Consider the following 23,850-nt stretch of genomic DNA (forward strand, 5'->3'; position numbering starts at 1 on the left):
GTCCTCCCCTAAAAAGAAAAGGAGTACTTGTGGCACCTTAGAGACTAACCAATTTATTTGAGCATAAGCTTTCGTGAGCTACAGCTCAGAAGCCATTTCCAGCCCAACTTGATGATCACTTTAGATAAGCTATTACCAGCAGGACAGTGGGGTGGGAGGAGGTATTGTTTCATGATCTCTGTGTGTATATAATGTCTGCTGCAGTTTCCACGGTATGCATCCGATGAAGTGAGCTGTAGCTCACAAAAGCTCATGCTCAAATAAATTGGTTAGTGTCTAAGGTGCCACAAGTACTCCTTTTCTTTTTGCGAATATAGACTAACACGGCTGCTACTCTGAATCCTCCCCTAAAGTTTTCCCTTTCTAATTGCTGAGGAAATGAGACACTTTCACAGAGATATATGTATGTTCAATGTTTTCTTGTGCTCTTATCTGAATTAATATTATTTTTTGTCTGATCTTACATAGAAATATTCAGCTATTTCTAACTCTTGTCTGTAGGTATGCCTGAGAAATAATCCCCTTTATCATGCTGGAGCCGTGGCTTTTTCAATTAGCGCTGGAATCCCTAAAGTGGGTGTCTTAATGGAATCGGTTTGGAATATGAACGATAGCTGTAGGTTCCAGCTTCGATCACCAGAGAGCTTGAAAAACATGGAGAAAGCTAGCAAAACTACTGAGGCAAAGTAAGTGCGCTAAAAAGAATCTGTATATATTTTTGGAGTGAAAATTTACTAGTTTGGCAAAATATTAATTAAACATTAATATCGATATTAATTGAGATACCGATTAATTTAAACTGGCGATCACGAGTTTGCATCAAGCTTACATGAAGTTTCTAGCAGACTCTGATGAAATTAAACACAATCCCCATAGATTCTGCAGCGTGCTGCTGTGAGCTCTTTCCTGATCTCACTGATGGAGATTACCTGGCAAATAACTATTCAGTAAAATGGATTATTTTAGGGGTAATGAGTGAGTGACACAAACCACTTATATAGTAGAACCTCTGCGTTATGAACACCTTGGGAATGAAGGTTGTTTGTAACTCTGAAATGTTCCTAACTCTAAATAAACTTTGATTCTTTCAAAAGTTTACAACTGAACATGGACTTAATTCAGCTTTGAAACTTTACTATGCAGAAGAAAAAGCCTGCTTTCCCTTCAATTTTTTAGTAGTTTACGTTTAACACAGTACTGTACTGTATTTGCCTGTGTGTGTGTCTGCTGCTGCCTGATTGTGTACTTCTGGTTCCAAATTAGGTGTGTGGTCAGTTTATAACTCTGTTTGTAACTCTCGGGTTTTACTGTACTCTTTAACATTAAATTGATGGGGTTTAGAAACAGAGCGGCATATGAAAAAGAGGACCGTCTTGTGAAGAATGTCAGGATAACTGAATCTGAAGGAGGAATTATCAGTGATGGGGATCAGGGTAGGCAGGCAAGCAAACAGAGGCATGACAGTGTCACTTGTTGAAACTACTAAACCATTAAAAAAAACTCTATTGGTCACTAAAAGAGATTTTTATAGGGCAGTTGTTGGTGATTCCAGTGTTCTCTGGTATTAGTAGGATTGCTTGATGTGAGAGGGGAAAACAGACTATTGGGATAACTGAGTTGTTAATATCAGACAGCCTGACTAAAAGTCTACAGGGTTACTGAGCACCATATTTATGCTTCAGTCTAGTTCAGCTAGTAAATTTTGTTCTGGAATTTGTGAGTGGAAGAGTGCCCTATTTACCTGTTGGGTCATTTGACTGTGCTTGTCTCTTCTCTTTACCCTACTCAACTTGAAAATCAATATGTTAATATATTTTTTAACTTCATAGTACTTATTTGAAAATTTCCAAAAATTAAGGGATGTATCATTTTTATAAGTTTTGAGCTTGCCTTAGTGCATTTACTGTAGAAGTTTGGAGTTGCTAAAATGTTTGCGTGTTTCCTTGGTTCTTAATCAGACCCTTTTCTGGAAAGTTGACATCTAATATGTATTTACCCTAATGTCCACCAACAATCAGAAATCCAGCTTTGTCTAAATAACTTCTTTCAAGTAAAAATTTAAGGCCACTTTTCTCCCTCCCTATGGTACCTACCAAATGGCCAGCTCAGCCATTACTTCCTCCTGGATAGATCAACTGATAACCTGCCAGATGTCACTGGTGCTCTGGCCACTTCTCACAGCATTGGACACTACTTTTTCCTTTGTCCTAATGCTGGGTCAGATGTTTCCACTACCATTCCTCTTTCCCATATCCTCCTCCTGCTTTTGACTGTCATTCCCTCCTCAGAGTGATTGCTAGTATAGCTCAGATGTAAAGGGTGAAGGTAATCTCTAGGGAAATTCAGTAAAATAGTGGTTTTCAACCTGTGGCCTGCGGACCCCTGAGGGTTCGCAGACTGTCTAAGATTTCCAAAGGGGTTCACTTCTCCATTTGAAACTTTTTTTTTAGCGGTTTGCAAATGACAAAAGGTTGAAAATCACAGCGGTAAAATAAGCAAGAACATTCAAGGTAAAGTCCTCATAGTTTCCAGAGGGCATTAGTCCACTTTTTTTTATTTTGTAGAGAAAAAAATATTTTTGAAATATATTTACTTTCCCAAATTGGAATAATAGCTTTTAATTATTATTGGTGAGGGACTGAAATTGCACCACATCTGTTGCAATTAGAAGTACGTAGATCTTCAGTACTTATTCTATAATTTTGGATAGCAAATAGCAAGTTAACACAATTTGAAAGAAAAATGTCTTGCTGATATCCTGTTTTGAGAGGTGGTAGCTGACTTGACCGTATTGCTTTTGGTTTGTGTTACTGAATTACTGATGTATTATATGTGACCATATTTATTGCTTTAGCTTTTATTTGCTTTTGGCTGAATGTCATTTCCAGCTGGTATTATTGTTTAGCTAGAACAATAAATGATGCTCTTATGTACTGTATATTATAGCAGGAGATTTTAAATTAGGTAAAGTATTGATATTTTTTAACAGAACATGGTTGCTAGCTTATAACATCTTGTTATAACTTGACAACACACAATTTGGGGGGGAAGGAAAAAACAATCCAAAAGGGGTGATTCAGTTACTTTATCAACTAAATAGTTTGTTGAATATTTTAGTTGAGAGAGCTTTGAATCGGTGATGCCAAAATGTAAAGGAAAACATTTGGAAGTGGTCAGACCTTAGATAAGGAGTATGGGGTTGAGCGAAATCTGGAGGTTTTTTTTTTTAATTATTCCTTCTCAAAATGAGACTCGGATTTACTGGTAAAGTCTGCATTTTCAAATTACCTAAATGTGCAGACGTTTTAATTGCCATCAAGATGTCACCACAAGTGTTCGAAACTATGGACGTTTAAACAGGAGTGTTATGTGAAGACTGAGACTCTTTTGTCTGCTGTGTTGTTTCATAGTGGTAGTAAAACTTTACTTGAACAATTGTGTATTTTAGTAAGCTGGAAATTGCTTCAGTCTTGGTACTCATTATATTGTGAAAAGCTGTGTTAGGTACTCTCTCCAAAGTTAGGGTTGCATCCAGCTTCCATTAAAAAGTCCTGTTAGCCCACTGATAACTCTGATTTGAAAAAAATTGATTTGGCCTGAAAATTTTCACGTACTCTTAAGAGCAAACTGTTTCTGTTAGTTCAGGGGTCTCAAACTCAAATGACCACGAGGGCCACATGAGGACTAGTACATTGGCCTAAGGGCTGCATCACTGACCACCCCCTCTGCTGCCCTACCCCCACTCCACCCCTTCCGTGAGGTCCCGGCCCTGCCCCGCCTCTTCCCACCCCTTCCCTGTCCCCATTCCCACCCCAGCTCCACCCCCTTCCTGCCTCCAGGGGGTTCAGGAGGGGCGCAGGGAGCTTCAGGGGGCTCAGGGCAGGGGGTTAGGGTGCAGGGTGGGTGTGGGGTGTTGGCATGTGGCAGGGGGTTGGCGTGCAGAGGGTTCTGCTGCTGGAGAGGTTCTGGGGGTGGGTCCAGCCCAGCGTGCACCGGGGGCAGGGCAGGCTCCCTCCCTCCCTGCCTGCCTGCCCTGCCCCCGCGCTGCTCAAGGAAGCTGCCGGGACCTCAATCTGTGTGTTGCCCTGGTGCTCCTCCAGGCACATCCCCTGAAGCTCCCACTGGCCGAGGTTCCCTGTTCCCGGCCAATGGGAGCTTCGAGGGAGGTACCTGGAGGAGCGGCCAGGGCAACACACAGACCCCTGTCTCCTCCCACTCCCCCACCCCCAGGTCCCGGCCACTTCCCAGAGCGGCACGGGGGCAGGGCAGGCAGGGAGGGAGCCTGCCCTACCTGTGATGCGCGCCAGGCTGGAGCCGCTCGTGGGGGAGGCTGGGGTGCCGAGGGGAGCTGGCGTGCGGCCCGCATGTTTGAGACCCCTGTGTTAGTTTGACACTTTTCTTACAACTTATTTTGAGTTTTATAGGTCACTTTAATAAATAAACACCTTTCTCGTCTTCCCTCCCTATCCTACCAAGTTAGTTCACATATGGTGATGTTTTAACATTCCAAAATGTGGGATTTCAGCTCTCCATTGAGAACAATTATACAGCCAGACCTTGAGTAAGGAACATAGCATCATCTAGACATAACTTTATCCTAGTAGCTCTATAATGGGATATGTTTAAAAACATAGAAATTTAGATTTATATTAGGATTTTTACTGTTTCATTCTAAATTAAGAAATCTGTTTAAGTGTTTGCAAAAAGAAAAGTATTTTTATCTCTTACACAAGTTACAATGTAAAATGCTTGGCTAGATTAGCTTTTTGTTCATCAAAACAAGCCCAAGAAACAGTTTGTCCAAACCTTGAAATAGACTTTTCATTCTGGTAATGTTTTTTTCATAAATATAATTAAATTCTTAAATCCCAGGCCTGAAAGCAAACAGGAACCAGTGAAAACTGAAATGGGTCCACCACCATCCCCAGCTTCTACGTGTAGTGATGCATCTTCAATTGCAAGCAGCGCATCAATGCCATACAGTAAGTTTTACTTTAATAGTGTACTGTCTATATAACTAAAAAGAAAAGGAGTACTTGTGGCACCTTAGAGACTAACCAATTGATTTGAGCATAAGCTTTCGTGAGCTACAGCTCACTTCATCGGATGCATAGCTCACAAAAGCTTATGCTCAAATAAATTTGTTAGTCTCTAAGGTGCCACAAGTACTCCTTTTCTTTTTGCGAATACAGACTAACACAGCTGCTAATCTGAAACCTGTGTATATAACTGTAATATATCACAGTTACATTAAGTCAATCGCAATGTGTTTGTTTTAATTTATCTCTAGCACTGAAGAGTGCACTTTACAAGTAATTTTAAAATCAGTAAATGGGAGATGTCTTATGAATAGTGTAGTTAACAGAAATCTTTGAAAATGTAACTTTCTGACTGGCAAAATGCATTCTGGCTCTTCTACCGAACTGCAGTTCACTTTAATTTAAAAAAAAAGTCACAGTAGTCTTTAATCCATGGATGCTGAAAGTTCAGATTTGCCAGTGTCCTTCTACTGTTATTCTACTGTTGTTATTGCCACTGTTGTTCTAATAAATTCTACATTTCTCTAATGTAGAATTTATTAGAATAACAGTGGGAGTTTAGTGCTGGGTATCTTAAAGTAAATATAGTAAATTTCAGTCATGGAGCTTGTAGATTTATACAAAAGTCAATAAATATGTGATGCTCATTGGTAGAAACACTGTAGTTGGTTATAACGAAAGTCTCTGTATAACTATTTTTGTATGTTTAGAACTTCCTGGAATTAAATTTTCCATGCTTGGTTTCAATCTAGAATTGAACTGGTTTTGAAAAATTGAGCAAGATCCATTCTTCAGTTTTTGAAGCGTGCAAGGGTAGCAGAAATATACCTTATGCACTTCCAGATTATTTTAAAACATTTCTATGTATTTTGCTCAGGCAGCTTAACTAGAGCAAGCTTCCAATTGGATAGTCTTCCACTGAGGACCTTCTTCCACTCTTATTGCACATACCCAAAGTAACAGTTTTAAAAATTTAGAAGTTCAGTATTGCACATATGCTATGAAACTGTTTTCTACTTGCATCAACAGTTCTCAGAATACCAAATGTACCACATTAAAAACTCAAAAGCACTTGTCTCTACCTTACCACCTTTGTGACTTTTAATCAGTATAGCCATAATGGATTCTTAGTCTGATACTATAATTTCAACAACTTCCTCATTTTGACCCCATCCCTCCAGTTATGCACATAAAGTGTACTGAAGAGTCACATAATTACCTAGATTAGAGAACTTTAGGTTCTGACCTACAATACTAATTTTGTTATAGCCAATATCTAAATAGAAAGCTTTCAAAATAGAAAACTTTTATAGATTAGTTTTGAATGCAGTAACTGTTTTTTGACTTAAGATAGCTGTCTGTTTAATCTTTCTTCATAGAAAAGTTTAAGCACTAAAATCTTTGTGTTTACATAGTTATGTTCCAGCTATTAAAAGACCCCATGTTTTCAGCCCTGTGCTTATACATTTGTGTGGAATTTTAAATCTGTAAGTGCAGGGCTATAAATGTGTGGAGTTTATGAACCTTTCCTGTTTCTTTATTTAAAAAAATATGAAATCATATGTTCATGTATTATTGGTTAATATGAACCCTTATAAGTAAGGAAGCAAAGGGCCTCATACTAATGTTAACTCAGCCATGTTACGCTATTAACAAGAATACAAATGTGCATCTTAACACTTGCTCTTCAGATGTTGATCTTTAAAACAAAATTATAAGACTGCCATGAATACATTGCAACCCAGGTCCAAAATGTGTTCTATGACTTTTACCACAGTAATACTGTTTTATTCATCTGTCAAATATTGCCCTGGGCTAGTTGGCAGAGTTTTGCAAGGATGTCATAATTAATGCAGCATATTTAACATGTCTGAATTAAGGATCTTATGCTAACTTCAGCTTTTTAGGTTCCTTTATCGTAATTACCGTAACATTACAAGAACATTTGGTGCTTTAATACTCTGAATCTTTAACATATGGAATAAACAGACATGGCTAGGAATGAATTAACATAACTAAGGAAGTCATAGCTTTAATAGACTTTTTTTTTACTTTCTTTTTGTTGTTATGGAACAGCTTTACTGTTTGGTACAGATTTATTGGCAAAACATTTAAGTGACATTGAGAAATTCTGTTATGCTACCCTGACTTCAGACAGTGTTAGAATCAAACTAAATTTTACTTCTGATTTAAATTTTGGTTTGAGTAATGGTACACTTCTGCAAAGTGTGTGTGTTAGGCATAAAGTAAGACCTCTGCTATATTTAGATGAAATATTTCAAGTTGCAGGTTTTTTGGTACTTATTATTTTGTTGTCGTTTAAGAACGACGACGGTCTACTCCTGCGCCGAAAGAAGAGGAGAAAGTGAATGAAGAGCAGTGGTCTCTTCGGGAAGTCGTGTTTGTAGAAGATGTTAAGAATGTTCCTGTTGGCAAGGTTTGTTTAAAATGAATTCTGACTGCTTTCCTTTTAATTGGTGTGAAACAACCTTTCCTTTCGATTGGCTGACTGTTCAGTTGGTTTTACTTTGGCTGTAAAGTGACCCAGTTCTGGGGACAGATGGGAGTATTGTTTGCTGTGCTTCTTCCCAGCACAACTTTTGTCATATTTTAACGTTTGTTCTTAACACAATCACTGATGCTCACCAACTGCAAACACACTGAGTCCAAGACACTGACTGTGAAAGAAGTAATCTTTGATTTTTCCCTGGACTTGATTCAAGCCTAGCATTGGAAGAAAGCACAAAGATTTGGCCTTGCTCAAAAGTTCTTATAAAGGAAGGAATTTAGCCCCCTGGGCTGTCCAGCAAAATCCTGGTGGGTCAAATAAACTACATTTTTGAGACAGCATCACCTGAAAATTTGCTTGAACAAATCTGTTGATAAAATGGGACCCCGGAAAACAAACAAGAACAAGATTCAGAGTAGAAATAAACTGACATGTTTACTGGAAACTGGGGAATAATCTTATTTCACTTTTTACTAAATGGCACCAGCAGGACATTTTACTTTATTCAAGAACAGCAGTTTGTCTGTTCCTATATATCTCAGGACCCCAAGCTCCTGTCTGAACCCACATGTGAAGGTGAACCTGCCTTCAGAGATCTTGCGCAGGATCAAGAGTGCCGAAGAGGGAGGTACTGTCTCTACACTGCACTGCCCTTTGTTTCCAACACTCCTTTGGTTCTGGCTTCGTGAAATTAGTTAGGAGGGATGAGGTCAGTTGGGCATTTTTCTGCTGTATTCTCTAAACTTGCGGAAAAGCCGGCACAATTTGTAGTGAACTGCAGAAACTTGCACTGCTTCCCTTTCTGAAAGGGGAAGATCCCATGATGAATTTCCACTTTCTTGTATGGATTATTGCTGCATACAGGAGGATTGAGTTATTTGTGTAAGAACACCCGAAAGCACTTTCAGATTTCTCTTGGGGACACTGTGTGTTCTAGTGGATAGGGCACTGAACTGGGAATCAGGATACTTGGATTCTGTTACTATTTCTGCCACTGATGTGGTCTGTGACTTTGCAAAAGCCATTTAATCTCTTTGCCTTTTGTCTGTCTCTTCCGTTTAGATTGTAAGTTCTTCAGGGCAGGGACGGTTTCTCGCTGTGTCTGTGTACAGTACCTGGCACAATAGTGCTAAATCTGGGGTGAGACCTCTACGTGACACTGTAATACACATAAAATAAATGAGGTTGAATTTGTTTTGTGCACACTGTTTTTGTGATGTGCAAATATAGCAGTCTTTCTGCCTGTAAATTTTTACAACTTACATATGTCCACAATTGCTAGTAAGGAGGCCCACCCATCAGGACAACTCAGTCACCTTTGCTGATTTTTTTTAAATATAGAAGGCTAGATGGCACCATAATAATGCAAACAATGTTTTTAAAAGTAAAACTAAAATGTTCAAGCTATGAAAAAGAAAGGGACAGGTCCAGCTGATCTTTACCCAACCCACCAATCCCCCTGCTTTCAAGAATGCTTCCCTCCTTCTCCAGTAATCTCTGCAGACTCTCCTTTGTCTGAACAGAAATGAAGCCTACAAAACCTATTCCTCTCTTCCAAGAAATGGTATCAGGCATGAATGAACAGTTTGGAAAAAATAATTCTGTCTCCAATTCTTGTATTACCAACTAAAACAATCACACAGTTGTACTGCTGTTATTCATGTCCATCCTTTTGCCCTCGTTTTTTCTAATCATGAGATATCGAGTTGACTTATTTTAGAATGTGAACTCTTGATGGCCAGGAATGTGTTTTACGCACAATACTCATTTATGGTACTGTTTTAATAGCCATTTATATCTCTTAGATTGTAAATTCTTTAAGGTAGGGAAACTTTACTACCTATATATTTATATAGCACTGTAAAATGTACAATACAATATAAATGTCAGCCAATTTTAAGTTGAAAGCAATAGTATAAAAATAGATAGCAAAATAAAGATTTAGATAAACAGTAGCTTCCAGAACCCAGCATGCAAAAATAGACATGCACTTGTAATGTCCAGTGAAAGAGGGCAGAGAAATGCACGTTGCAACCTTACTGATTCAGATTGCTTAGCGTCTTTCTGTCCATGAAGTTGCGTAGAACAAGTTGGGGACACTGTTAATATCCACTTGAAAAATACTGTTCATTATGCTTCTGTCTTGCAAGCCTCCACAATAGCCAGGCTTGTTCATCTTGCAACAGTAGTCTTGGTAATTGTTTAACCTTTTTTAATGCTTTAGTGAATGGAAAGAGGATTTGGGTCCTCCTATTTTAGATTTATACATTGCATGTATCCCTAATTTTTAGATGCATACAGACTTCCAAATTGCAAACAGTTATCAGACATGTCAAAAAGACAAGATGACCTGCCCAGTTTTGAAATGGACTCAATCCTATTCTTTCCCAGTTGTCCCTCTGTGTGCCACCACCATCTTTGGAAAAGTAGATGTTTTGTACAACCTCCTACAGTATGAAATCAGGGCTCGGACAGATCAGGGTTTGTGAGACTTCCATAGCTTGAGGAAACTTCAATGAAAATCTTCTCCTAAGGCCTGCTACCTTAGACACCTCAGATATACTGATGTGTATTTGTTCCTTTTGTACTACACAGAAGGAATGGTCTGAGTGCAGTAACTCCTAGTTTATTGTATCCTTAAAAGACACTGGAAGACAGGAGAGCAGCAGAACTTATCAGATGGAAGCTCTTGGATGTAGGTTCAGGCTATTTCCCACACCTGTATTTTTTTTTCCTAGTTTTGATGTTCCACTTTAATCCTAATCCTCATGGGTTTGGAACGGAATCCAAAGCATATTCCTCGAAGCCCTATGAGTCAAGGAGATCCTAATTAGAAGGTTGCCAAGGTGGTGAAAACAGATGGATACAGGAACAGGGAGTGAATATTATTCAGGACCAAAGTCTTGCACCTGCTATTTTAACTATTAGATGCTGCTGCTTGGAATGGTTGAAATCAGAAGTGTAGGGAAATTGGGTTGAAGCTGCTTCTGTCTTGTACTTTGGCAGCTGCAGTTCCATTCTGAAACTTCCTATTGGCAGTGTCCAGGGCTTCCCCAAACAGCTTCAGTCCATCAAACACATCCTGGATCAGATTGAGAGTTCAAGATAGTGTACATTTCTAAGTTCATAAGCCAAAATTTTTCTTTTGCTCTTGTGTGTAATACCCAAATTGGATTGAATGGGTAAAAAAGCTTGGCCAGAAAATTGGGATGTATCTTTTTAGGCAGTGCTTCAAATTCATTTAGTCTTTGTCTTAGTTTCTGGAATTTTTGCCTTGGGCCTCAACCCCATAGGAAAGATGCCTTAGAGGTACTCACATCTAACATAGTCTCTGAAAGGGTATGTAGCTCCTTTTCATGGCTGTACTTGTCTTAATCCATTATTCCTTTAGGCATGGCCTTTTGTACATGCTCTGAGTGTAAGGAAGTAGTCTTCTCTTTACATTAAAATAAGTATGGATTATATTGAAATAGGGCAAGCTATTAAACTGGTCCTGTTCAGTCCCATGGTGAATTGGTTTAAAAATGTAAAATTGCACTTTCACTTGGCTAGCTGTGCTGCTTTCTGGAGAGGAAATCCAGTCACCGTGGAGAGATGGAATATTTATGCAGAAAAATGTAATTTCTGAAAGGATCAGCTCTGTAATAGTCATCTTCCATGTTCTTTAATACTGGAGAGTGTCAGTCTAACATAGACTTCTACACTGAGCCCTAAGGAGAAGAACCTCAGCAGAATTGCCTCCATTTGTTGCTGAGGAACAGAACTTACCATTGAAATTTTTTTTTCCTGATCATTCAGAATATTTTTTTCTCCACTTCACTTTTTTAGTATAACTTAATGAAATGCACAAGAAAGCGTGTGTGTGTGTGTGTGTGTGTTCAATGTTAGTAAATGTATATCTTTGTGTGGTAAGTGGCAAACTTACTAAAATATTTCCTTTTCAACCAAATTTTAAAATACTGAAAAACTACGGTGGAATATAAAGAGAGAATAGTGAAAGTGAGCAGATGCCATGGAAGGTGAATATTGCTTTTGGAAACGTATTTAAACGTCAGCATTTTTATCTGCTTGTCTTTGTTCTAAATAAGTTTTGTCTATTTAATGACAACTCTTAGAGGCTAACTCTTACTGAATGTACGACTGTGTACAACATATGCATATATTCTGTTGCTAAAATTGTAAAGTGAATATTGTATTTTAGTTTTTGATGGAATTTGCACAAATTGTGAGAAGCTGAACTAGCAGTGTGGAATGTCTAGCAAACAATTCTGTTTCTGAAAGAGATTTCGAAGTCAGGTATTTTTATTAAAAAGAATAAAATACCAGGGCTTAGTAGTGAGCTTCTTTCATTGAACTGAGACTAAAATAAACTGGGAATAAAAACGAGTCTGAGCAACTTGACTAATTTTACGAAAATGTTGCTGTTGTATACTGGTCAACTAATCTTTTTCTAAAGGCAAGTATATAATAGATCCAAACTCTTGGGTCTGTGTTCTCTGTATAACTGGGATCAGAGCATCCAGTTTTTACTTCCCAGTTGATTGCTTGATTCGTCAGTGGGTGGTCTATCCTGACTAGTCTGACACACATAAAAGCCAATAACTACTGTAGCATTTGTCAATGAAGGAGCTACCATAGTGGTCTTTTTTCAGGAGCTCGCTTCTAATCCCTTCTCTCCCAAATCTTCTTGAATGAAGGTTTTCCCTGGTTTTCCTAAATCAACTCTGAATGACCATTAGTTTCTTTCTAAATAAAGATTTTCAGTTTTGGTGCTTCTCCTTTAAAAAACAGTTTCCTTTTAGGGTCACTGCATTTTTCTTATTCTGTCTGTATTTCTTTTTTACTGACTATATAAAAAGCAGCTCAGTTGCTTTAAATGGTGACTGAAGTGTGATCAGAAGAAGTCTAGAGCAGATTTGTTTTAGGAAGATGTGTTGATCTGTTCGATGCTGGAGAGAATGCCAACTTTTTCCCCTGTAGCAGGTTATGCAAGTCTTGAAGATGGGAAAGAAGGAAACATGGAAGATGGCCTCATAGCTCTCCGTGCTCGTGATAGAAGTTAAGACTGTACAGAGCCATCTGTTTTTAGAAGAGGCACAAGTGAAGACTTCCATAGCAACACTTAAACAATCATTTGTGAGCTCCCATACGTTAAAGCAGTGGTTATGCCAAGGCTTCACTGTGGTCTCAAACACTCAGTCTACAGCACAGATCGCTGGAGAAACTGGCACTGAAGCCTCCCTTCAAGTGTAGATTATTTACTGACACTTTCTATGCCTAGTTTTCCCTGGAATGCCTGGATCAAACTGCTTGAGTCCTCCATGCAACATCATTCTTTTATTACCATTCCTGCTGGCTAAACTCTGGTCTAGAACATGTTCTCTCTTGACAGGGCCAGATTTGTGGCTTTACACCATGTTCTTATAACTTGTCAATCCTGTACGCTCTGTATTAATTGACGCAGAATAGGGCATCAAGCTCGCTCCCATCTCTGGGTGAGTGTGCCTCATGCTTTGGCACCACTGCCTGTAACACTGCCGGTTACGTTGTCGCCAGCCTTGGTGCCATCTCTCTTGATACAGGGTGTTAAAGCATCTTTTTCCATCAAAGCACTTGGTGGCCTGAAACTGGTTGGGAGAAGGGTTGCGAGTCCATAGGAGTCTCTGTTACCCTGAAGATTTAGAGGGAAGCTCTCCTACTCCTTACAACTCCATCGGAGTAGAGGAGGGTGCAGTAGTTGACTAGTGAACAAAATACTTCTTTTCTTTCCTTGCAGGCAGGGTACCTGCACCAATCTCACTTAATTGAGAGGCTAGCAAAAGCTTCAGAGTTACCATTATTCCTTGAGATGAAGGCCTTAGTAAATCTGAAGGCAGGTCTCATTACCTGGTTTTGACCAAAAGGTGAAAGTATTATTGGACCTTGATTCATCCTAGAAGCCTCAAAAGTTAAAGGAACGTTACACTTTTTCTGCTTATTTTTCTCTTGTACTTTTGAGAGACTGGTGACTGCAGCTGGAATGACCAAGGGACATGATGGCTTTGCAGTTTGGTGATTCATGAATGCAATGCTAAACTGAGGAACTTGTTTGGCAAGCATACCAGTCATGCATATATAATGAGCAACTCTTCAAGGGCAAGTATCACTTAAAATTTCAGAAGAAGTGTCTGAGGCTTTCGACTGCTTTTGTAAGGGGAAAGATGCATGTAGTGTAAATGTTCCTGGGTATGTGTGGCTGCATTCTTAGACTCGAGTTTTAATAGTAAACTATTTTTGAGATTGGATTGGGGCAGATAAGTAAGACCACTCTGTTCACCGGTTACTGTCTTGCGGCTCCTTTTCGTAGTCATTCCAAATACTGGATTAGGGATAGGCATGAAGAAATCCGTCTAAACAAATAGGTGCACAGGAACCCAGTAACTGCAGAAGAATAATGCCCCTAATAGCTAGGGGCTTCCGAGTTAAGACTTACTGACTCAGATCAAACTTCCATGCTCTGACAAAAAGGTTCAGGGTACATAAAACTACAGCTTTATCTCAAAGTTTTTAGTAACACATCAATTATATTTAATATTTTCTGCTTGTAGGTACTAAAAGTGGATGGTGCCTATGTTGCTGTGAAATTTCCAGGCACATCCAGTAATGCAAACTGTCAGAGCAGCTCTGGTTCAGATCCCGATCCTTCTTCCCTTCTCCAAGATTGTAGGCTGCTCAGAATAGATGAACTCCAGGTATGTTGGATGGAGAAATAAAAAAAACAGGAATTTGAAATTTCCTCATGCTGTTTGCATACTGAAATCTTGCTCTTGTTTTTTAGGTAGTCAAAACTGGCGGGACTCCAAAAGTTCCAGACTGCTTCCAAAGGACTCCTAAAAAGCTGTGTATTCCTGAAAAAACAGAGATTCTAGCAGTGAATGTAGATTCAAAAGGTAAGTGTTTTCTGTAAACTACCCTGCTGCACTTCTTAGAAGTGTTTTTTCCCCTTTGTAGAAAACATTTCAACTGTCAGATTAAGGTGCATTCTTGTCTGCATTGATTTAACAAATTATTAGAGATGCAATGGTTTGTATGTGTGTTCTGTTGTATTACAGAACGCCATCAACGAGAGATGTTTAATTTTTTTCTTTCTTGTTCATGTACCCATGAAGGAGTGCATGCTGTCCTGAAGACTGGGAACTGGGTTCGATACTGCATATTTGACCTTGCTACAGGGAAAGCTGAGCAAGAAAATAACTTCCCCACTAGCAGCATTGCTTTCCTGGGTCAGAATGAGAGAAGTGTTGCCATTTTTACAGCTGGACAGGTTTGTTTGGGTTCTCTTGTTAATTTCCCTGTTAGAATTTAGTCATTTAAAGTGCTTTAGTGCTTTAGTTTTCCTAATCTGTAAAATGGAAATGCTGCTTACTTTTCTAAAACTCGTTTAAGGTTTGGAAGAGCTGGGATTTTTAAATGGTTTAAGGGAGCTAGGCATCCAACTCCCTTGACTTTCATTGAAAGTTAGGCACTTAAATACTTTTAAGCATGTCTGAAAATCACATATCAGAACTTTGAAATCCTTGGACGGAAGGCGCAAAGTATTTTTATTACAGAGGAAGTAGCTACTGCTTCAGTGAAGACTTCAGTGAACAGCAGATATGGCTTTGTTCAGGAGGAAAGAAGATTTTCATCTGACCCATTTCTGAACATTTGAAAATAGTAAAAACTATTTCATGCTCAGTGTGTTAAGCTTGTTAAGCATCTGTCTAATAGGATGTGAAGTGAATGTGTCTATAAGGAGCTTAATGAACATGTGATCACTGACACATGGCTGTGCAGCACATCCTCTCTTAGGAGCATTCTGAACTACTAAGTCTCCTGGAAGCACTTCCAGAAGACTGAAACTTCTTGAATGTTTCTCAGACCCACGATCTTATTAAATGGAGCCTCCTCTTTGGGTTCCTGTGGCATCAAGGTTGATCAGGTTCCAATGTTGGTGTAAAGACAAATAGGGCTGGCTGTGGACTTGCATGCTTTGTTTGCAATATTTTGCAAATCAGAGTTTCTAAATCCTGTGATGTTAATCTGCTTCTTTTAAGTTTGTCATTCCCCTCCCCCTTTTAAAATAATAGAAATTACGGGTCAAAAGTATGTTAAATCAGTGTAGAATTTGCCTGGCTAAATACACAAGTCAGGTAATCCCAAATTTAAGGTTGAATAACAGACTTAACTCAGTATTGTAATGAATATGTAAGGGGGCCATCTTTAACTGCATATTGCTTATTTCTTGATGCAGATTATTATATAAAGGCTATAGAGAAAATATATCACACACCAATATTGATATTTTTTCTATGTAGTGTAGGCAGTCCATGACTTGCTTAGGTGACATAAGTGAATAATGGATCTGCAGGCATACATAGGTGTTTAGAAGAAGAAACAGAAAAAATAATATTCAGTGATTTCTGCAAGCTTTTGTATGATCCACATCTTTAGTAAAGATATGTAAGAAAATTTATTGTCAAAGGCACTGAAAATGTATAGAATTCATTTTTTCCATTCAGGTTTGTAAGTATTTTTCAATAAATTATGGTGTCAAAGATCCAGGTATTGTTAGGATTGATACATATTTCATTTTAATTGAGGTTAACACTTACTTGTGCTAGGCCCTTCCCAGTCATTCAAGAAGGGGTGGTTCTTGTCCCAAGGAGCTCAATCTAAGAGGTTATGAATTTCAGATCAACTAGATTTTCTGTAGGCAGCATAACAGAAGTGAGTCTTTAGGAGGGATTTAAATGTAGAAATACATATTACATGATTTTGCAAAATGGTGATCTGGTGTTAATTTATTTTTATGTAGGAATCTCCTATTATTCTTAGAGATGGAAATGGAACTATCTATCCAATGGCAAAAGATTGCATGGGTGGAATAAGGGATCCCGACTGGCTTGATCTTCCACCTATTAGTAGTCTTGGAATGGGTGTTCATTCCTTAACAAATCTTCCTGCTAATTCAACCATCAAAAAGAAAGCTGCTATCATCATCATGGCTGTTGAGGTAATGTTCTGTGTTTTGCTTACTTCATTACTACGTGGTAATCTTAATAACTGCTTTTTAAAAACGGTAAATTAAAGCATCTTGATATTTAACTCTTTAAATTACCATTGCATTTCTACTCTTAGATGTCGTTTTAAATTAAGTAATCTTTTATAAACATGAAAACCAAACGCAACTATTTAGTAAACCAAAAGGTCTTTGACACAACTCCAGTATGAGATTTTTAAATTATTCTTTTATAATTGTTAGAATTATTAGGGATTATGCTTCTAAAGTTTAAAATATTGACTAGTGTGTCTTGCATAATATTGTATTATTCTATTATGAACGTATGTGTTTTCTCAAGTGATCAGAAGTTTGCCATCTTACTGTAAAGGCACTACAATTTGCCTGTAATTTGAACTAGTGCAGGAAATGTTAAAGGAGAAATTATAGGAGTGATTTCTTGTGAATCTCCACTGTTGTGACGTATAAAATCTCTGGGGAAGGACCTCTTGCTTGAATCCTCTGTAAAGTGCCATATACGCCTACAGCACCGTATAAATAATTATACAATATATTGTACACTAGTTTATGCAAAATGCCAAACATGCTGGAAGAACCTCCACTACTTCCTCTTAAATGGTTGCTGTGGTATATTAGCAGATTCCCTAAAGAATGGATTTATCATGTGTGCTGTACTGCTGCACATCATTCTAGACCAGGGGTCGGCAACCTGTGGTACGCGTGCCAGAGACGGCACACAAGCCAATTTTTAATGGCACACTGCTGCCTGCCGGGGTCCTGGCCGCCGGCCCCGCTCAGCCCGTTGCCAAACCCAGGCCAGGACCCTGGCAGGCAGCAGCATGCCATTTAAAAATCCTGCCTGCCCCAGCCTGCTCTTCTCCGCTCCCCCACGGGGGCAGGGTGAAAAAGCTTGGTCCTGCCAGCTGCTGCAGGGCAAGCAAGCTCCCCTCTCCCCCGCCTCTTCCCCCAGCCTGCGGGATTCCTGCCCCTCCTCCTCTCCCTCCCTGCCACTGATCAGCTGATGGCCCTTGCGAGAGGGAGCGTGCTTGCCACTCCGGGGAGGAAGCGGAGAAGAGGTGGGGATGGGACCTTGGGGAAGGGAGGTGGAATCAGGGCATATCCCCTCCAGCCCCCTGCCATGAGCCTCTCTGGGCAGGGAGCTGGGAGCAACCCCAGGACCCTAGCCCACACCCCCAGCCCCCTGCCCTGACCCCTGCTTCCCCCCACGCACGCAGGGGTCAGCCTTCTGCCCTGACCCCTGCACCCCCCACAACCCCAGCCCTGACTCCAGCACCCTCCACACATGCTCCCAGCCCTCTGCCCTGACCTCCTGCACCCTCCTCACACGCTCCCAACCCCCTCCACACCCCATGCCCTGACTCTATGGTACCACCCACATTCCCACCCCCACCCTGAGCACCAAACGGGAGCTTCTGCACCACCCCACCCCCCACACACACATTCCCACCTGCTCCCCTCGCACCAAATGGGAGCTTCCCAGATAAACACTCCACACCCAAACCTCTTGCCCCAACCCAGAGTCCCCTCCCTCATTCTAGCTCCTGGCCAGATCCTACACCCCAACCCCCAGCCTGCTCCTTCACCCTCAGCTCAGTGCAGAGAGAGAGGAGGAGAATGGGCTAGAACCAGGGAGAAGGTAGGTACCCACTCTGTGGGCAGGGCCGAGATCCCAGACCAGCAGTGGGCCGAGTGGGGCCAGCAGTCGGGACCCTGGCTGGCCGGAGCTGGCGGACGGAACTCTAAACCGGCAGCGGGCTGAGCCGCTCAGCCCACTGCTGGTCTGGGGTCCTGGCCACTGGCCCCACTCAGCCTGCTGCCAGTCTGGTGTTCTGGCTGCCTGCACCTTGCCAGCCGGGGTCCTGGCCGCAGGCCCCACTCAGCCTGCTGCCAGCCTAGGTGAACGGAACCCCAGGCTGGCAGTGGCCTGAGCTGGCCGGCGGCGTAAGATCAGCATTTTAATTTAATTTTAAAGGAAGCTTCTTAAACATTTTGAAAACCTCGTTTACTTTGTATACAACAATAGTTTAGTTATATAATATATAGACTTATAGCGAGAGACTTTCTAAAAACATTAAAATGCATTACTGGCATGCAAAACGTTAAATTAAAGTAAATAAACAAAGACTCAGCACACCACTTCTGAAAGGTTGCTGACCCCTGTACTAGACCTATATTGAGTCTCGCATTGGGGTACTTGACATCTGTAGGAGGAAAAGTGGTCACCCAGACAATTTCAACCTTTCCATCCCGGTTCTACCAATCATTAAGAGAAAACCCTCTAAAAGCCAGTTTATACAGACCACTTGCTGTATTCCTTGAATCCTACCATTTTGCTCTGTTACATAGTCATGAATCATAGAAATCCTTTATCTTTTGAATTGATGTAACCAAGTATGATGCCAAGAGCCAAGCTTTTGTAGTTTTGACAGATGCTTGGTATTTGAGCATGTCCTTTTTCTTTAATTTCCTTTTATTATTTGGTTATAGTAGAAATGACAGTCAGACTCGATATGAAATGATGTTGAGATAACATTTAAAAAAAATGTTCTTCTGGTATATTTGTATTCAACGTTTCCTGTGTTACTAGTGAACATCTTAGACTTAAGTTTTGCATGTTCATTTTTCAATGCAAAGCCAGAAGTATCTAGAATTGTTTGTCTAAATTTTTTGTTCCATTTTATTAAAGTCTTTCTTCCTTTTTCTGAGCACAGAAACAGACTTTAATGCAGCATATTCTCCGATGTGACTATGAGGCCTGCAGACAATACCTGATGAATCTTGAACAAGCTGTTGTCTTGGATCAGAATCTACAAATGCTGCAGACGTTCCTCAGCCACAGATGTGATGGAAATCGTAATATTCTACATGCTTGCGTATCTGTATGCTTCCCAACCAGTAACAAAGAAACTAAAGAGGAAGAGGGTGAGCAATGTATCATGAGTGTCTTTTTGAAACTACCTTTTTTTAATACAGTTTCAAGAATATTTGGAGGAGAGCCAAAATTTTCAAAACAAGTGCCTAAAATGTGGCACCTAAAATAAATGGCCCAACTTTTCAAAGGTGTGGTGCATATGCAGCTCCCACTTACTTCATTGGGATTTATGGGAGCTCAGCACTACTTTATGTAGGTACCTAACTATGGTTTTAGGACAAACTTAGAGTACCCAGATCTGAAAATTTTAGATTGTCCCTTTATATCACTGTTAGCTTGGGGTCACGCACGCACGTACGCACACAGTTGTTTAAATTTTCTTTCCAGGATTATCAAATAACTAGTCTAATGTTTAGTGGTGTCTTTGGTATTTCTTCCATTGAGAAATCTGTATTGGAAAATATGAACAAAGGGCTTTCTGTTGATGTAAGGGACTGACCTTTTTTATAGCTTTTAAAATACTATTGCATAAAAAAAAAAAACACATGAAAAGAACATTAAGTTTGCAAAGTCAAATGCTCAAAAGATAGGAAATGCCAGAATTAAGGCTACTTTTGCCATTTTAATTCAGCCCCCTTCTGCATATGCGTTATGATAGTCTTTAATTACATGATCACATACTATTGTTTCCACAGGGCTACTTCATTCAGTGCACAAGATGGACAGTGCTCACCAAATGGGTAGCTATTCAATATTTCTTTTATCCTCATCATTCAATGTGTGGCCCCATTCCTTATTTATTGTACACCATCCAAACCCTGCACTGAATAAAGATTTAACTTCCTCATGGGCTTTACTGTGGTGCTCTCATAGTAGTATCTTGGTTCTTTACAGACATTAATGAACTTATCTTCATAAGGCCACTGTGGTGACTGGGTGGTGGTATCACTATTTCACACATGAGGAGCTGAAGCAGAGAGATTAAATCCAGAAGTGCCAACTAATTTTGGGAGCCCAGTTTGAGAAGCTGTGGGCCTGATTTTTTTTTCAAAGTATTTAGCCATTTAAAACACTCTCTACATTCAGAGCACAAATCTCATTAATCTCAGTTGTAGAAGTGTGGATCACTCACAAGTCAAACCCCACGTGTCTCTGATTGGTTACCCAAATAGCACATAGTGGTCACCAGTGAAAATTTTGGTTAGTGACTTTGCCACAGAGTTTCTATATGGTACTGAGGGAGGCAGAAACAGAATCCAACTCTCTAGAGTGGCATACAGCTGCCTTAACTGCAAGACCATCCTTTTTCTTCCTGCAATTCCCTGTCTCATTCATTACACACCTTCCAATTTCTGTGACAGAAATGAGGCAGGGGTCCTACAGACAACCGCCTCATTCACTACGCAACACTTATTCCCAGAGCACCATCCATCATGTGCACTGATTGAGGCAGTGGTCCTGTGGGAAAAAATACTGTGTGATCATGTAATTAAAGACTGTTAAAATGCATATCCACAAGAGGGCTGAAATAAGGTTGCATTGGCTAGCAACCTTAATATTCTCTCTCCCTAATTTCGAATACTTGACTGTGCAACCGTAACATTCTTTTGACAGTTTTTTTTATAATTTATATATTATATAATGTAATTTACCAGGTTTCTTTAAAACTTAAAATCCAAAAAGATAAAAATTCCATCATGTGGAGTAATATTGACTACTCCCCTCCTCATAAGTAGGGTTGGGCTCTTTAGTTCCCATGCACAGACCTCCCTACTTGAGCTAACAGTAGCAGTAGTGGTAGAAGGTTATCTTCTGTTGACCTGCCACTAGACAGGGATGGCAGAAAGGAATGTTGACTCAGGAATAATGGGTTTAATTCCAGGTTCTGAAGAGGGTGTGCTTGAGCTTCTCAATGAAACAGTTATAAAATTTTTAACATGGACTAAACTGTTCATCTTTCTGAGAAACAGCTGAACCAATTTGGCTTAAACTTTTTGAAAAAGACATAAGCCTAAAACAGTAAGCATGAAGTTTCAGTCCAAATTATTTGAATTTGGCAAAGTTATAAGCAACTGAAATAAGGTCTTATAATAGAAAATGTCAGGCAATGTTAAATATACATGCTAATACCGGTACCACTTATTATGCTATGTATGCTTTTATTATATAGACAGTACCAATACTGTAACCTTGGAACTTTGACCATATTAAAGTAGAAACCTTACGCAATTCTAGTTAAATGCTGGTACGAAAATGCTTGTGAAATTTTTTAACTTAGAATATAAATCCAGTGTGGTGTTTTTTTACAGTTTCACATTATCTGCCTGAATAAAATAAACTCAGAAAATGACCTTGTAAACTGCATTAACTACTTAACTTGAAATGTTTTGTTTTTAGCTTGTATGTTGCTGAACAGTATTTCTTATGACTTTTATTGATGCCTATTTTCTGAGATTCTGAACTAGAATATTTCATAGGGAAGTAAGTAAAGGACTATAGAAGAATATAGTCGATTATAATTTTTCATTATCCAGACAGAAGCACTAAAAGTAAATGACTTAGGGCTTGTCTCCATTGGCACTTTACAGCGCTGCAACTTTCTTGCTCGGGTGTGAAAGAACACCCCTCTCCCCTCCCCCACCCCCCCAAGCACTGGCTGTAAAGTGCCAGTGTGGACAGTGCACCAGCGCTGGGAGCAGGTATTGTGGAGGTGTTTTTTTTCTTATAGCGCAGGTAGAACTCTCTCCATTACGTGGCTGTTTAGTTGCAGCACCAGCGCTGGAAGACATGCCCTTAGTAATTTCTGGATTTTTAGTTAGCGCAGTGCTGTAGTGTTTAGGTGGCTTTCTGTTTCACAGGAATGTTGTAACCCAGACAAAACGGTTCTCTTTGAGAGAAACTGTTTATACTAAATTGTACAATTCTTTTTTCAGTGTAGCAGCTGTGTTAGTGTCTGTATCCGCAAAAAGAAAAGGGGTACCTGTAGCACCTTAGACTAACATATTTATTTGAGCATAAGCTTTCGTGAGCTACTGCTCACTTCATCAGATGCAAATTTTACAACTTTTTTGTAAAACTTTTTTTCTAATACACAAACCAATGAAAATGTCTTGCTGATCCTATTTGCTGTATCATAGATTTTTGTCATGATTGCCTGCACGATATAGTTTTGTCGTCAGTATCTGGATGAACTTTATTGGGTTGACACCTCAGAGAAATTTCAGAGGGGAGCTCTGTGCAATTGTTTCTTTTGCAGTGACTTTTCAAATGCTGGTTCCCTTTGGCACTCAGGACCTTTGTGTGTTTGTACAGCCATTAGAAGAGATTTAAGACTCTTTGGGTTGTTGTATATAGAGATACTAATAGTTCTACACCTTGTTCATTGAATCCAGAGTCTTATTCCAATAATTATTACACACATGTATAAGGCACACAGCAGTAATATCTGGATACTACTTGCAAAATGAAAAACATAGGATCCATGTTTTTGCAGATCATAAAGCATATTCTGTGCAATCATTTCCCATCAACATACTTTCCTCCTAGAGCCAGGGAATTTGCAACTGGAAGACTAATTTGAATTTAAAACAAACAAAAATTAAAGAGTTTGCAGGAAAGTCTTTATGATGTAATAAAGTTCCTTGTTTTAACTCCTTTCTTTATAATGATACTTTATTTAAAATTTGGCACCAAATGTTTTTCTTAATGTTTCAGAAGCAGAGCGCTCTGAAAGGAATACATTTGCTGAAAGGCTTTCTGCGGTTGAGGCTATTGCAAATGCGATCTCAGTAGTATCAAGCAATGGTCCAGGAAATCGGGCAGGATCATCAAGCAGCAGAAGGTATAAACTGGTTTTAACAAGCTTGTTTTGTACGTTGAGTACCCCTTGTATATTAATGAAACTATAAAAGGTGATATTAGGAATAGCAATTTCAATATTCTCATCTACTTTGCCATCACAGATATTGCACTCTAATGTACGCAGACCACACAAACTGCAATCATAAGCCTATCCTCGAAGGCGGGGGAAGGGGGTTTTGGTTTTTTTTGCCTTTTAGCTGTGGTCAAGCATGAGGTGCTGTTGTCAGATTAAGGAGAAGAAAATGGGGATGTAGTGATTAAAGTGCAGGAGTGAGGGCCAGACAGGCTTGGTTCTGTTTCTAGCTCTAGCATAGACTTGTGGGCGTGTCTCAACTACTCTGGCCTTCAGCTTCTTCAACTGTGTATTAGTACTTATCTACAACCTGGAGATTTTGAGGCTTTAATTAATTGCTGTTTATAATGTGCTTTGAGAGTCCAGGAATAAAAGTGTTATAGAAGTGTTTGAAAATTGCTACTTATATTTACATCTTAAAACTTCTAGGATAGG

General features: G+C 39.6%; 1 protein-coding gene across 1 annotated transcript in view; it reads left to right on the forward strand.

The window, feature by feature from the left end:
- The window catches only part of UBR5 (ubiquitin protein ligase E3 component n-recognin 5), a 139,958-nt gene that overhangs the window by 70,844 nt on the left and 45,264 nt on the right, over positions 1-23,850 (forward strand). The window contains exons 14-22 of the mRNA XM_084620112.1: positions 502-686; positions 4,873-4,982; positions 7,364-7,476; positions 14,136-14,279; positions 14,366-14,477; positions 14,697-14,851; positions 16,385-16,582; positions 19,321-19,531; positions 23,196-23,322. Of these exons, the coding sequence (XP_084476238.1) occupies positions 502-686; positions 4,873-4,982; positions 7,364-7,476; positions 14,136-14,279; positions 14,366-14,477; positions 14,697-14,851; positions 16,385-16,582; positions 19,321-19,531; positions 23,196-23,322 (1,355 nt within the window). The remainder of the gene's footprint in view (positions 1-501; positions 687-4,872; positions 4,983-7,363; positions 7,477-14,135; positions 14,280-14,365; positions 14,478-14,696; positions 14,852-16,384; positions 16,583-19,320; positions 19,532-23,195; positions 23,323-23,850) is intronic.

This window comes from Lepidochelys olivacea (genome assembly GCF_965140295.1).
Source record: "Lepidochelys olivacea isolate rLepOli2 genome assembly, chromosome: 2".
Classification (NCBI taxonomy): Eukaryota; Metazoa; Chordata; order Testudines; family Cheloniidae; genus Lepidochelys; species Lepidochelys olivacea.